Source organism: Maniola hyperantus, chromosome 2 (genome assembly GCF_902806685.2).
Source record: "Maniola hyperantus chromosome 2, iAphHyp1.2, whole genome shotgun sequence".
Taxonomy (NCBI): domain Eukaryota; kingdom Metazoa; phylum Arthropoda; class Insecta; order Lepidoptera; family Nymphalidae; genus Maniola; species Maniola hyperantus.
The window spans coordinates 16403595-16418700 of record NC_048537.1 but is presented as its reverse complement, the minus strand read 5'-3'; the positions used below and the strand labels follow the sequence as shown (position 1 = coordinate 16418700).

Below are 15106 nucleotides of genomic sequence, written 5' to 3'. Positions count from 1 at the left end.
GGTGTGGCATGTGTATCATTATGCGATACACAATTATCATCATCATCATCATTATCATCAACCGATAGACGTCCAGTATCCACCGCTGGACATAGGTCTCTTGTAGGGACTTCCACACGCCACGGTCTTGCGCCGCCTGAATCCAGCGACTCCCTGCGACTCGTCTGATGTCGTCCGTCCACGTCCTAGTCTTCCAACACTGTGTCTTCCGGTGCGAGGTCGCCATTCCAGCACCTTGGGACCCCAACGTCCATCAGTTTTACGAACTATGTGCCCTGCCCATTGCCACTTCAGCTTCGCAACCCGTTGAGCTACGTCGGTTACTCTAGTTCTCTTACAGAGACTATATAGAGCATAGAGTATAGACTCATCAACTGTCAGTGTCAAGTCAATCTTATCAACGTCAATGTCACAAATAATGTCAAAAAATCTAAAAAAACATGAAATAAACGTTAAAGTTTTCAGTAACTTTTCAGTAGTTTTAAAATTTAAATATAATAATCCAAAAGTCGATCGGAAAGTCATAAATGGCCCGCGTTATTTAATTTCTTGATTGTGCTTCTTTTGCTCATCATTTGCGTTATGGATACTTCACGTGAGACGAGAAACTTTTCGGCTATATATGACCCTTAGCCATGTTTTCATTTTGTCAGGAACAATAAAATTATTATTAAAATTATAGTACACATTCACACTACACATACGTCGGTTTTAGTTTAGTTCTAAGTGTATAGATAGACAAGAAAATGGAAACACAAAACGGTTATGATGAAGAGGAAGCTATGGATGGAGCAATATTGAGCGTTCACGTGCAAAACTTTTTTTGTCACGATAATTTCAGAGTAGAATTCAAAAAGAGAGTAACTTTTATCGTTGGTCGCAATGGTAGCGGTAAGAGTGCCATCCTCACAGCCTTAGTCGTGGGCTTAGGTGGCAAAGCCTTGGACACCAACAGAGGGAAAAACTTTCAATGTAAGTTGAGATTTTTTACTTTTGTAATACTTGTGCCTTAAAAGCTATTTCAAACTTAAGAACCTATTATAGGTGATGTCAAACTTCTTTCATGCAGATATGGTGGTAAGTAGCATCAGATTAGCACTAAACATATATCAGTAGGGAGTGGGAGCAGACATGCATGTTTTGTGTTTTATATTGCAGAGTGGGGTGAGGCTTTGTGTTTGTGTTGTGTTGTGGTCCAGGACCTGGTAGACTGTGTAAGATGTGACTAAACTGATGTAAGACCTACATGTACCCCAGTCCAGCGAATAAACGTTTATTTATTTATTTATTTAATGCACCTACCTGTGTAAATAAGATCATCAGTATTCAATAAGTTAAGGTGTCATAAAATCTGATATAAGGCTTATTTTGAATATGAGGAATCCAACCTCTGCAATAAGGTTTAAACTGCATATAATTATTGAATATAGTTGCCGCAGTCTGGTGGGCTGCCTGGGTGTGCCTCTTAGAGATTGTAGCCTTAGTAACAATTTTACAATTTAGTACCATAAAGATTTAATTGCAGTTGTTGTATTTCATAAGTACAGTGCTGTAGATAAAGTAGAAAGATAAATATTGTATCTGTTGCACTTATTGCTGAACACAGGAAATATATTTATTTTGAGTAGGAATCATTCATTTATTCTACATTAGGTATACTTACTATTTACTTAGGTATATGTCTCTATGTAATTTACAAGCCTTTTATTTAAATTTTCCTTTTAAATTATTTTTGCACATCTCTATATATAAAAATGAATCGCTAAATGTGTTGCTGATCGCAAATCTCGAGAACTGCTGAACTGATTTCGCTTATTATTTTTTATAATATTCATTGAAGTACGAGGATGGTTCTTATGGAAAAATTGAAAAAATTTGAATCGACTGTTAGGCCGTACGAAGTTCGCCGTGGCAGCTAGTTTTTAAATAATTCTATGTAGGACAAAAGTTACTTTTCAGATAGAAACATCATTCTCATTTTTTGATAATAACTTAAAAACACTTTTTGCGGTTTACCGCTTTTTAAAAATACATAGGATGGCAGACTATTAGACCTATGAATTAAGTTTCAGATTGCATATCTTCAATTAAATTAGCACCAAGTTTAAATCATTATATTATACTATATAATGATTTATACTTGGTAAAAATAATAAAATAATAATAGCCTTTATTTCCCAATAAATATAACAAAACACACTTTATCTTAAACATAGTTATACTTAGTTCTATTTTTAAATATATTGGCTTAAATAAGTTAATTAAGTCACCTTTTCACATTTCAACATGTAATAATATGTTGTGAGGATAAAAAATATAACTCTTACAATAATAATAACCTTAGAAAAATATTAGTATTAAGTAGGAAAGTACTAGGTATTTCATTTAGTTATAATTGCTATGCTTTATAATTTCAGTTCATTGACTTCTGTTACTCTAATTAGGTACATACTGGTAAAAATAATCCTACACAAGTATTTTGTTAATTAAGTTCAAAATCGTGATAGTAATTAAAACATTTGCTACTTGCCACTTCATTATTGATACTTAAAACAAACAATAATTATAGGTACCTACTTCTTTCTTTTCAAATACAATAAATTTTACATTTAACTAACAGTGAAAAAAAGTTTTAATGGATTGAAATTCTGACTAAAAATTAGTTTTTAATTATTACAAACTTATATATTATACTATACAATAAGTTGAATTATTTAGGTTATTATTTTATATTATTTCAGTATAGTCAGTCATTTTGTAAACTTTTTTTTAAGCATTTGTGAAAAAAGGAGCCAACTCTGCAAGTATTGAAATAAAAATAAAGAACAGTGGTCACAGCGCTTATAAACCTGAAGAATATGGGGATAAAATAACAATCATAAAAACTATTTCAGCATCTGGTGCCTCCAATTATAAAATCAAATCAAGTTCAGGTAGATAATTCAACAAAATTGTATGTCTAAGCATCATTAAAATTTGTCAAAGGGCTTTAAAAATTTTGGCCTACCTAATAGGTACACCATTTGATCAAAGTATTGATCCAAGATACTGAGTCTCAATTTTTTTTTAAGGAAAATTTACTCACTCAAATGCCAAAGAAGTGACTGCTATAGTGTCAGCTCTTAACATTCAAGTTAACAACCCAATATCAGTACTGAATCAAGATGACGCCAGGGATTTCTCACTGAAGATGGATCCGAAGAAGCTGTACTCTCTGTTCATGAGAGCTACCAACCTGGACACCACTGAGGAGAACTACGAGAGAGCTCGCACATTATGTGCAAATGCTATCGTTTCTTGGGAAAGGAAGAATAAAGTAAGCACTGATTCTGGAGAACTATAGAGATGGTTCAATCCATGATGATGCACCACACTCTTTGTCCCAATGGGGATACACAGGCAAAACTGATCTCAGAGGGCGCCACAAGAGGTCTGGCCAATGCTTTCATCTTCATAGTTTCTTACTTAAAATAAGGAGGTTTCCTAAGTTTACATGACAATTTTTTTTTTAAATTATGGCATTTGACAGTTCAGTATAGCTGGTTCCACAGATGATACTAGATAACGGCCGGTTTGCTTATGCGCCACCCTGTCAGAATAAATTGGCAGTGTGTGGATCCCCATTGATTACAGTGCTGTACGTACTGCTAGAGAGTGAGTCCTATCACTACACATCAATCAGTGATGTCGGCGTACACGTACATACACATTCACACACCTAAAGATAAATGACTGTGCATGGATTGAACTATCTATATTAATCACCATCATCATCATGATCAACCTATCACCGACTTACTGCTAAGCACAGGTCTTTTCTCAGAATGAAAAGAATTTAGGCTATAGTCCACCATGTTGCGCCTTGGCCCAGTGCAGTTTTGCATGCCTGGGATCGAATCGCCGACCTTCCATTCGGCCGTTAAGGTATCACCGCTCTTTATTAGTCACCATTGTCATGAAATTTTCTAAATAATCTTAATGTGCTTTCTGAGTTTGTTGCTGGTTCACTGAGTTTTTTGCTGGTTCTTCTCGGTAGGAAAGGCATTCTGAACCAGTGGTAGGTGCAATTGACGATTCAAAAGAATTTTTTGTCTGGTCGGAGGTTTTGGCCGTGGCTAACCTACCGACAAAGCCGTGCTGCCAAGCGATTTAGCGTTCCGGTACAATGCCGCATAGAAACCAAAGGGGCATGGGTTTAAAAAAAATTGCCATACGCCTTCCAGGTTAACCGCTAACCGCTTCCATCTTAGAGTGCATCATCACTTACCATCAGGTGAGATTGCAGTCAAGTGCTAAATTGTAGAAATATAAAAGTTATTTTGAATAAAAATATTTTTATTCTATTTTGTTCTTACAGTTTTGCATAGATTTGAAAAACGAGTACAACAAATGGAAGAAGCTGCACGAGCAGATGCGATCGCGCAAGGACATCGAGAAGCAGCTCAAGCTACTGAAGGCTGAGCTGTGTTGGAGCGAGATCGCGGACGCGGAGCGCGAGGTGGCCACCATCCGCGAGCAGTGCGTGCGCCAGCGCGCCAAGTGTCAGCGCTTCGAGGAGAAGCTGCAAGCCATGGAGCAGACCCTGGGCGGCGCTGCTACCGAGTAAGTAGCCCTGCCCATTGGTTTGCCTCTCCTACCAAGAAAATTAGCAAGAAACTCGGCGGTTGCTCTTTTCTAATATTCAATTTACAGAATGCCATATATAGGTATTTTGCTGAAATGGGCTGCAAGTCAATTTCACGCTACTTTAATTTTTTTTAACTCGTGTTATTAGCAAGTCTAAAATTGGTTCAAATTTACAGATTTTCACCGCAACTCAGTGCGCGCGCTTTCTAAGAATACCTATTTCCTCCCTTGTGAAGAGAATATGCGCTAGTCACAGCACCCTAAGCTCGGGGAACTTAACTAAATCGGTGGATCGGCGAAAGCTATTTCTAATAGGCTACTTGACTCATATCTAATTTCGTCCAATAAATGATTATTTATTATAGTATTTTGCTTAAGACAACGAAATATATCAATAACAATTTTTAAAAACGCAGGATGGATATATAAAACCAATTTAAAAAAATACAGTTTTTATTTTTATTTGAATGTAAACAAAGAAATGTCATCCCTATGTCACGCGGGGACTAACGTAGTATCAATATATATAAAATTTAAAGTCCTGACTAACTTATATATCAACGCACAGCCTAAACATCTAAACAACTGGTCCTAGATACATGAAATTTGGTGGGTGTGTTCTTTGTAGGTAAAGAGAAGGTATCCACTAGGAAAGGATTTTTTGAAATTCCACCCCTGAGTGGGTTAAATGGGGGTTTGAAATTTATGAAGTCCACGCGGGCGAAGTCACGAGCATAAGCTAGTTTTTATATATTTCTAAAAACTCATAGTAAACGTAAAAAAATATCGTTTTCTCTTTATAAATTGAATAAGTTATTAAGTAAGACTTACAACAAACTGATCTTTGCAAAAATAAATTTGGGTTGAAGTCTTTGTCATATAGGATCCCTTTAAGCAAGTCTTCGCGTGTTACGTATATTTATTTCACTGGGCACTCTAATCCACAACTTTCCTGTGGTCTTTATCGATGCGTTTTTTACATTTTCGGATGATACAATAACGATAATTACTATATTTTTCATGTAAACTAGTATAGAAGTTATGTTTATTAAACTTTGGAAGGTTATGCTGTTGTTTACAAATGCATGACGTCAGAGCACAGATAATCTATGGGCCAAACATGGCCGACAGTGTTTTCACCTGTCTAAGAAAAATATATTTTTAAATTAAAGTTTTACGGTTTTTAGGGCGCAAAAAAATATAGTGTTAATTTTTTTGATCTAATAGGACAAATATTAACCATTTAAGACCAACTTAAAAAAAGTGTCAACTAGCCCATTGTTTGTGTTGACAGGGCGCTGGAGCAGCAGTTAGCGGAGCATAAGAGGAATAAGGAGGAGTTGGAGCGGCAGCTGCGGCCGCTGGAGCGCGCCGCGGTCGAAGCGCGCGCTGCGCACGGTGAGGCGGGCGCCGCGCTCGCGCGCCACGCCGACCTGCTGCACCGCGAGAAGAAGCGGGTGCAGGACTACGAGCGCGAGATCGAGTGAGTCACGACCCACGTTGAACAGAAAGTCGATTCCGGGAAACCTGCATCAATCATTATTACAATCGCAATTTTTGTGATTGGCTGAATTTATGGTATATTTTTTTAGTGTTTATAGCTAGTTCTTTTTTTTTCGATGGGGAGGTGTCTAATGCGCTAATCCAACTGCAGGTCGGGCGGCGCGGGCTCTCAGCGCGAGCTGGAGGAGCTGGAGCGGCGTGCAGAGCGGGGTCGCGCGGCGGCGGAGCAGGCGCGCGCGCGCGTGGCCACGCTGCGCAACGACGCGCAGCAGGCGCGCAGCCACTCCGCACGCCTCGCCGATGACGTGGAGCGCGCGCACGCCGAGCGCTCGCGCCTCACCGCCCGACTTAGTGCGTAGCGTGTCTCGCGACTACTGCGACCAGTGACCCGACAGTTACGAGTCATCGCATGTTGTTGTCCACAGAGCAGCGGCAGCAGGAGCTGCGCGAGCTGCAGTCGCGCGGCGCGGACTCGCTGGCGGTGTACGGCGGCGCCATGTCGGAGCTGTGCCGCCGCGTGGCCGCCGCCGCCGAGCGCGGACACTTCAGCGCGCCGCCGCGCGGGCCTGTCGGTCAGCCACATAAGCTTTTTAGTACGAGCGAATAAATTTAATATAATCTAATGCCCCTGCTATACGTTTTGTCATTTTGTTCAGGTCAGTACATAAAAGTGAAGGACAAGCAGTGGGCCGGCGTCCTGGAGCACATCATCGGCGGGCTGCTTCGAAGCTTCTGCGTCAACACGCCGGAGGACTCCAGGAAGCTGTTCAAGATAATGGACCAGGTAAAGTGTGGCCTGTTCGAGCGCCGTCTCGTGCATCATACTGACAGATTGACACTCAGGAAGCGCGTCGCATTCCACAGGTGTGGTCGGGCGGCGGCAAGCCCACGGTGACGTGCAGCGCGTTTCTGGGCGCGCGCCACGACGTGCGCGGCAGCAGCGTGCGCGCCGCGCCGCACTCCAGCGCGTTGCAGGCGCTGCTCGTGGAGGACGCCGTGGTCGCCAACTTCTTCATCGACAACCTGGCGCTGGAGCGCGTGCTGCTCGTGCCCGACCACGAGACGGCCGTGCACCTCGCCGACACGGCGGCGCGCGTGCCGCCCAACTGCGCCAAGATCGTGACGCTCGACTGCTCCGAGTACCACCCGGCGCCCGACTACCGCTCGTACGGCGGCCGCGCGCGCCCGGCGCGCTACCTGCACCTCGACACCGACGAGCGCAAGCGGTACGTAAAACGCGAATAGAGTACCCTAAGTATAGAAGAAATATCGTGTCCAACCGGCCAGCCACGTAGTGGTTACATTATCTTTGCGGGTAGCAACGCTTCAGCGGGGAATAGAGGTGGTATATCGCTTTTACAGCATCATCTCTCCACTCCTTCATTCACATCGTTATTTACAGGCAGTTGCGAACGGAGATCCAAGAGTTGGAGTCTGAATTGCAGCAGCACGATGAAAAAATTCAGCAGTTAACGGCGGAGCAGCGACGCGCAGCAGAGAGGGAGAGCTCAGTGTCGCAAGCGCTCAAGGCGCTGGGCGCGGAGCTGCTGAAGCGCGAAGCGGAGGCAGATGCGGCCACCGCGGCGCGGGACATGCTGCAGGCGCCGCAGCAAGCCGTGCTCGTGAGTAGCGTTGACCGATTTAGGTCGCCGCACCTGCAACGCTGTACCGCCAAGCAATTTAGCGTTCCGATAAAATGCCGTGTAGAAACCGAAGGGGTATGCGTTTAATAAAACACTGTCATATCCCTTGTAGGCTAGCCCGCTTCCATCTTAAACTGCATCAACACTTACCATCGGGTGAGATGTAGGTGAGTCAAGGTGTAACTTGTATCTGAATAAAAAAAAAGGTTACGTTCCGTTCCTTACAAGAACTGAGTTTATTTTCACTCAAAAATTTAAAATAAACATTATTTAAAGCCTTCAAAATAAAATATACATGTAAAGTTTGATTGCCAAAAACTGTCACAATAATGTATCAGTGACTTTTTAAAATATAAGCTACTATAATTAGGCGAGGAAGGCACTAATGATTTAATTACTAAGCTTATGATTTAATTCTAATGATTATCATAAACCATTAGTATTTTAAAATTTGACATAGTAGTAATAGAAGTCCTGTTAGACGTTCTCAGTGAAGTTTTAAAAAATTAAGTTAACTTGAAAATGACAAGCATCTGCTATAACTGTTTGATACACGGTCCTTCTTTCGTTAATAATGTTGTTAGAGATCCTGCAAAAAATGTAGTAGCGGTCATCACATTTTACTGCATCACGACTTTTAAAATGAAACAACGAGCTTATAACTAAGCTGTTGTAGCAATGAAAACTAAAATAATAAAATCTTCTAAATATATAAAAGAAAAAGGTGATTGACTGACTGACTCACCGACTGATCTATCAATGCACAGCTCAAACTACTGGACGGATCGGGCTGAAATTTGGCATGCAGATAGCTATTATGACGTAGGCATCCGCTAAGAAAGAATTTTTGAATATTCATTCCCTAAGGGAGTGAAATAGGAGTTTGAAATTTGTGCAGTCCACGCGGACGAAGTCGCGAGCATAAGCTAGTAATATATAAAGCACATATCATAAAGATAAACTGCTCAAAACACAGGATACTTTTATCCCAGAAGATCACAAGGGGATTTAAAAAAACCTAAATCTACGCGGATGAAGTCTCGGGCATCAGGCAGTTTTAATTATATCAGACTTAATATAATGATTACTCTGTATTACTATAACTCTACAGATGCATTTGTCTCACACAGGATGACGAGCTAAATGCTTCAAAACAAAGAGTTCAACAACTGACCGAGAAGTTGAGCGAGTTGACGGACAAAAGGGAGAGATGTATGCGCGAACTCGAAGACTGCGAGGCCAAGATGAGCGACTTGAAGGCGCAGGTCGCGCAGGTCGCCGCCGCCTGCAGGACTCTCAGTGTAAGTACTTAATCAATTTTTGCAGCCAAGCACTTTTAGCGGACAATTGGCCTTCCCCGCCAAGTAAAATGAGAAAAAACATGAGCCAACCTTTACACGCGAATTTTTTAGGGTTCCGTACCTCAAAAGGAAAAACGGAACCCTTATAGGATCACTTTGTTGTCTCTCTGTCTGTCTGTCAAGAAACCTACAGGGTACTTCCCGTTGACCTAGAATAATGAAATTTGGCAGGTAGGTAGATCTTATAGCTGACATTTGGGAAAAAATGAAAACCGTGAATTTGTGGTTACATCACACAAAAAAATTTAAATTGTGGTTAGCAATAATTGTGAACAAATATTGCTATTTTCAACTTTCAAAGTAAGATTACTATACCAAGTGGGGTATCATAATATGAAAGGGATTTACTTGTACATTCTAAAACAGATTTTTATATATTTTTAGGCATAATAATTTTTGATTTATCGTGCAAAATGTCAATAAAATACGATTGTAGTACGTAACCCTCAGTGCGCGAGCCTGACTCGCACTTGGCCCGTTTTTTTTATCTTGGCAGAAGAAAATCCTCATAGATGTCAGTTGACATGCCCCCAACTTCACTGAGATTCTCTCGGTGATCTTCAGACTAAAACCTCCTGTCTTCTCTGGCTGTCCTTCCCAGTACTGAAGTTAAAAAGTGCTTATTTTACTTGACTTCTTTGTATGGACTGACTGACTTAGCGGATCAGACCGGACCAGACTGAACCTGATTGAGATACAGACCGAACTTGATTGGATTGGATGTATTCGGTCCAATCCAGTCAAACATAAATACTTTCAACGAAAAATGCGTAGAAGATTTACTGGTTGGCCTGAATTTCTTTGGATACATATCATAAATTATAGAACCTGCACCTATCGATGTCGTGGCCGTTAGCGACTGTTAGAGATGTCTAATAGCTATAGTAGCGACAAAAAAGACGAAGAGAGAAAAATATAGACACTCATCTACTGTTGAAATTAAAGACTCAATCCGCGGGGTGATTACGTAAAACTTTGCAGTAGCGACAGCAACGCGACAGCAGTAGCAATGCGATAGTTCATTGCTGTCTCTCTCTCTTCTTCTTCTTATTTTGCTTTGTGGTTATTGCTGTCTCTCTCTCTCTGCTGTTTGACAGCAATGATCGCGAGATTTACGCCTGTTGCGAGATACGTTATCACCCCGCCGATTCAACTACACTATTAGGCTGTGCGGGGGGCCCTTAAAGAATACATATTTAGAAATTTTTTATCGTACTCTAGGAAGAGATCAGTCAGGAAGAAATGAAAATGGATCGCGGCGCCGCGGAGCGCAGGGGCTTGCAGCAGCGGTTTAACGAGGAGAGCACCAAACTGACGCGCGTCGAAGAGATACTGAGAGGCAAGGAAGATGCCGTCGGCTCCCGCATCCAAGCCGCTAAAGTACCAAGGATGGACAACCCTAGGTGAGACATCATCATCATAATCACCCATCACCGGCTCACTAGAGAGCACGGGTCTTCTCTCAGAGTGAGAAGGGTTTTGGCCATAGTCTACCACGCTGGCCATGTGCGGATTGGTACACTTCACACACCTTTGAGAACATTATGGAGAACTCTCAGGCATGCAGGTTTCCTCACGATATTTTCCTTCACCATTAAAGCAAGTGATATTTAATTAATTAAAATGCACATAACTCCAAAAAGTTAGAGGTGCGTGCCCGGGATCGAACCCCCGACCTCCGATTAGAAGGCGGACGTCCTAACCACTAGGCTATCACAGCGTTTTTTAGGTGAGACATGGGTGATGGAAAATTGCTCTACACAGCTCCTACAGGTTATGTTTATATTTTGGAACAAAAACTTAATTAAAGTTCGTAATCAGTACCATTATTATAAATGCGAAAGTGTGTTTGTTTGTTGGTTTGTCCTTCAATCACGTCGCAACGGAGCAACGGATCGACGTGATTTTTTGCATGGGTTTAGAAAAAGAGAGTGACATAGGCTGCTTTTTATCCCGAAAAATCAAAGAGTTTCCCCGGGATTTTTAAAAACCTAAATCTACGCGTATGAAGTTGCGAGCATCAGCTAGTAGAAATTATGTGTGTGGTTGAGATTGGGTTCAAATATTTTGTTTCTTCTTTATGAAACAGGAAATAATGTCTAAGCCGTCCACAAGAAATCTTGTCTAAACCATTCATTTTTTTTATTTAAATGCTTTACAATTTCACTAGCTGATGCCCGCGACTTCGTACGCGTGGATTTAGGTTTTTAAAAATCCCATGGGAACTCTGATCTTCCGGGGTAAAAAGTAGCCTATGTCACTCTCCAGGTTTTAAACTATACCCATGCAAAAAATCACGTCGATCCGGACAAACCAACAAACCAAACCAAACCAAAAAACACTTTCACATTTATAATAAGGGTACTGATTACGGATTGCAGGGAAACATCTGTGATAACAAGTCTACTGGCGGAGTACAAGAAGAAGATGAACTCGCTGGTGCAGACGAACTTCAGCCGCGAGGAGGTGGAGCGCGAGCTGGCCGTGGCCGAGCGCAACTACGGCCGCACGCAGCAGCTGCTCGACACGCTGCGCAAGTACATCGACAGGGTGAGTCCACTCATTCACCCACCAACCTATTTCTAATTTCATCTAGGCTAATCGTTTATTGTAACCCCTCCCGCACCACGCAGCTAGCTCCATCGCCCCTCACACCGCCAAGCTACCTTTGTTGCCTCTCCCACACCTCTCAGCTACCTCCGCCTCCCCTCCCATACTGCCCCGCTACCTCCATCGCCCCTCACACACCTCCCCGCTACCTCCATCGCCCCTCACTCACTTTCCAGCTATCTCCGTCGCTTCTCCCGTACCGCCCAGCTATCTCCGTTTCCTCTCCCATACCTCCCAGCTATCTTCGTTGCCTCTTCCATATCTCCCAGCTAACTCCGTCGCCCCTCCCGCATCGCCCAGCTACTCCGTCCGCTTGTCCCCCCCTCCAGCTATGAGCTACCTCCGTCACCCCTTCTGCTCCGCCCAGCAGCCTCCGGCACCCTTCCTGCAACTTGCATTCCACCCTCTTTTTTCTACAACCGCACCGCGCGCCACCGTAAGGAATTTCACCCTCACCATCTGGGTGTCTGGTGCACTTCGACCGTCCGCTGTGCCAGATCCTTCTTTCCACGCACGTGCAAACTGTGGAACCAACTCCCATCGGCGGTGTTCCCACTAGATTATAACATGGGGTTATTCAAGGGGCGGACCAACAAATTCCTAAAAGGCCGGCAATGCGGCGGTAATCACTTAACATCAGGTGACCCGCCTGCTCGCTATATCTATTAAAAAAAAAAAAAAAAAAAAACTTGCAGCTACCTCCGTCGTCGCTCTTCCCATACCGCGCATCGCGGAGCTACCTCTGCCACCATACCATACTGTGCTGCTTTATTTACCTTCGTCATTATTTTTTAATTGAACTTTATAACATATTAGTGTGTTTGTAAAAGTATAAAAATTTCCAGATTGAGAAAACGGCCGCCGAGTACTTGGAATATTGTTGTAAGTTAAAGAATGACATCGGCCGCCACATCGGGATTCATTTCATGGCCACGCTCACCACGCGCGGGTATCACGTAAGTTTAGCGCGTTGAAAGCGTTTGAAACCCTCGTAGCTTTAGTTTTAAGTTTACATTTTTATTTTCAATGTTTTTCGGGATGTTAATAAAATTAGGAAAATGACGTCCAATTTTAAATCCAATATGGTTTTTCGAAATGGGCGTCGTTTCCTAAATTTCTTGTGCTGATATAAAAATGACATCCAACTTCTAGAAGGCTGATGCATTTGTTTAAAATTTTATATGGGTATCGTTTCCAATGTTTTTCGAGGCGCTGATTACGATTTTCACGGACTCGGATCGGAAGAGTGCGTAACCGCTGTCTGTGTTTTAAGAATGAATGTCAAATGAGCTTAGTGACTTATTCAGTGACGATCAATGAGCACTGCGCCTGGGCTGCCACCACCACCACCTGCAGCTGTGGTTTGTGTTCAGGGTCAGATCCACATAGATCACCAGAAGGACGAGCTGAGGCTCGAGGTGTCGGGGCGCGAGGGCGCGCGGAGCGCCAGCTCCACGGCCTCGCTGTCGGGCGGCGAGCGCTCCTACACCACGGTAGCTTTCATCACGTCGCTGTGGGAGTGCGTCGAACTGCCCTTCTACTTCATGGACGAGTTCGACGTGTTCATGGTGAGTACACGGTACACAGAGGGGCCTACCCCTACCCTAATCTAAATATATAAAAGGAAAGGTGACTGACTGACTGATCTATCAACACACAGCTCAAACTACTGGACGGAGCGGGCTGATTTTTTTTTTTAATTTTAAATTTGGCATGCAGATAGCTATTATTACGTAGGCATCCGCTAAGAAAGGATTTTGGAAAATTCAACCCCGAAGGGGTGAAATAGGTGTTTGAAATTTGTGTAGTCCACGCGGATGAAGTCGCGAGCATAAGCTAGTATAAAGCAAGATTGCTTGTAGTTGGGGTGCTCAGATTTTGTTCTAGGTTACCTAATTAGTCCTGGCATAGTCTGCCATATGTGATCTGGAGTTTAAGGTAAAGCCACCCATGGTCTATACTGGAGTAATATAGCACATGCGGTGTCGCAGGACGACGTGAACCAGCAGATCGCGGTGACGCTGCTGCTGGACATGGCGGCGCGGCTGACGGCGCGCCAGTTCGTGTTCCTCACGCCGCACGGCGCCAAGCTGTCGCTCAAGGACGCGCCCGTGCCCGCCGACGTCATCTCGTATGTATCTTTGTTTTTCTTATCTGATAAAACACAGGGAGGACTATTCGCTGTCACAGAACGTCTGCTGGCGAGTTTTTATAAATAAGTTTGGCAAATCCAAACTTAATTATAAAAATTCGCCAAACAAAACATTCGCCATATCCCTAAAAGTGTGGCCAGTTGATTTGCCGAATGCAGAACTATCGTCAAATTTACCGAACTAAAATCATATTTAGCCGAATCCTGTAATGAAGCTATTATTGTAGTGAAACACTGCAGTTTATTTTGAAACGTTATTGCACAATCTTTACTATACTTTATTATACAAAAGGTGTACAGGCTCAAAAACCTTATCTTATCTTTTTTTGTAATTAATTTATTATTATTTATTTATACAGTAATTTAATGTACCCAGTTGATTTACTTTCGATCCTACTTCTGGCGGTTAGAATGTCATTACACTAATATAAAGGCGAAAGTTTGTGTGTGTGTGTGTAGGTTTGCTACTCTTTCATGCAAAAACTACTAGACGGGTAGCTGTCTCATTAGTGGGAGGTCCCGGATTCGATTCCTGGCAGGGGTTTGGAATTATATAATTTCTGGTCTGGTGGGAGGCTTCAGCCGTGCCCTTCCGGCAAAGCTGTGCCGCCAAGCGATTTAGCGTTCCGGTACGATACCGCGTAGAAACCAAAGGGGCATGGGTTTAATAAAAACTGCCATACCCCTTCCAGGTTAGCCCGCTCCCATGTTAGACTGCATCATCACTTACCACCAGGTGATATTGCGGTCAAGGGCTAACTTGTACCTGAATAAAAAAAAAGATTATACCCTGGATTAACACATATATGTTACTTTTTATCATAGTTCCCACGGGTTTTTTGAAAATCAAAATCCACGAGACGTGTAGCGAGCATCAGCTAATATTTTCAGAAGGAGGTCCCTTGATACTAATTATGAATTTTTCTGTTTCAGTCTGGGCAATCCAAGACAAGAATGAAGAGACTAATTATTCTTTAAGATAGTGATTATTTTTGTTACCAATTACGTGTCGTAATAAAAAGTTTTTCAATAAAAATACATAATAATATCATCAACACCTTTTATTTAATACTTGCCACGACATCCAAGTACATGACACGTGATCAAACAATGCATATCTATTGCACAAGCGGCGACCTGTAGCATGGCTCCGAGTTACAGTCTATGAGATCACACACTTTCCGGAATATAATTCAAAATCATTGTTTACA

The 15106-nt window shown here is 42.5% G+C and overlaps 1 protein-coding gene across 2 annotated transcripts; it reads left to right on the top strand.

Annotated features, from left to right (window-relative positions):
* Nucleotides 1-409: 409 nt before the first annotated feature.
* Nucleotides 410-14946, top strand: SMC6 (Structural maintenance of chromosomes 6). Of its 2 annotated transcripts, XM_069504620.1 has the most exons (18): nucleotides 410-972; nucleotides 1045-1077; nucleotides 2775-2933; nucleotides 3072-3316; nucleotides 4358-4602; nucleotides 5921-6109; nucleotides 6281-6480; nucleotides 6555-6701; nucleotides 6786-6913; nucleotides 6994-7355; nucleotides 7532-7751; nucleotides 8903-9073; nucleotides 10355-10536; nucleotides 11515-11683; nucleotides 12589-12699; nucleotides 13117-13311; nucleotides 13735-13874; nucleotides 14829-14946. In XM_069504620.1, the coding sequence occupies exons 1-18, from the start codon at nucleotides 747-749 to the stop codon at nucleotides 14851-14853; spliced, it is 3147 nt and encodes a 1048-aa protein (XP_069360721.1). In that variant the 5' UTR covers nucleotides 410-746; the 3' UTR covers nucleotides 14854-14946. The 2 variants fall into 2 exon arrangements, with proteins under 2 accessions (XP_069360721.1, XP_034833788.1); XM_034977897.2 differs by lacking the exon at nucleotides 1045-1077 and having other exon boundaries at nucleotides 411-972.
* Nucleotides 14947-15106: the final 160 nt, after the last annotated feature.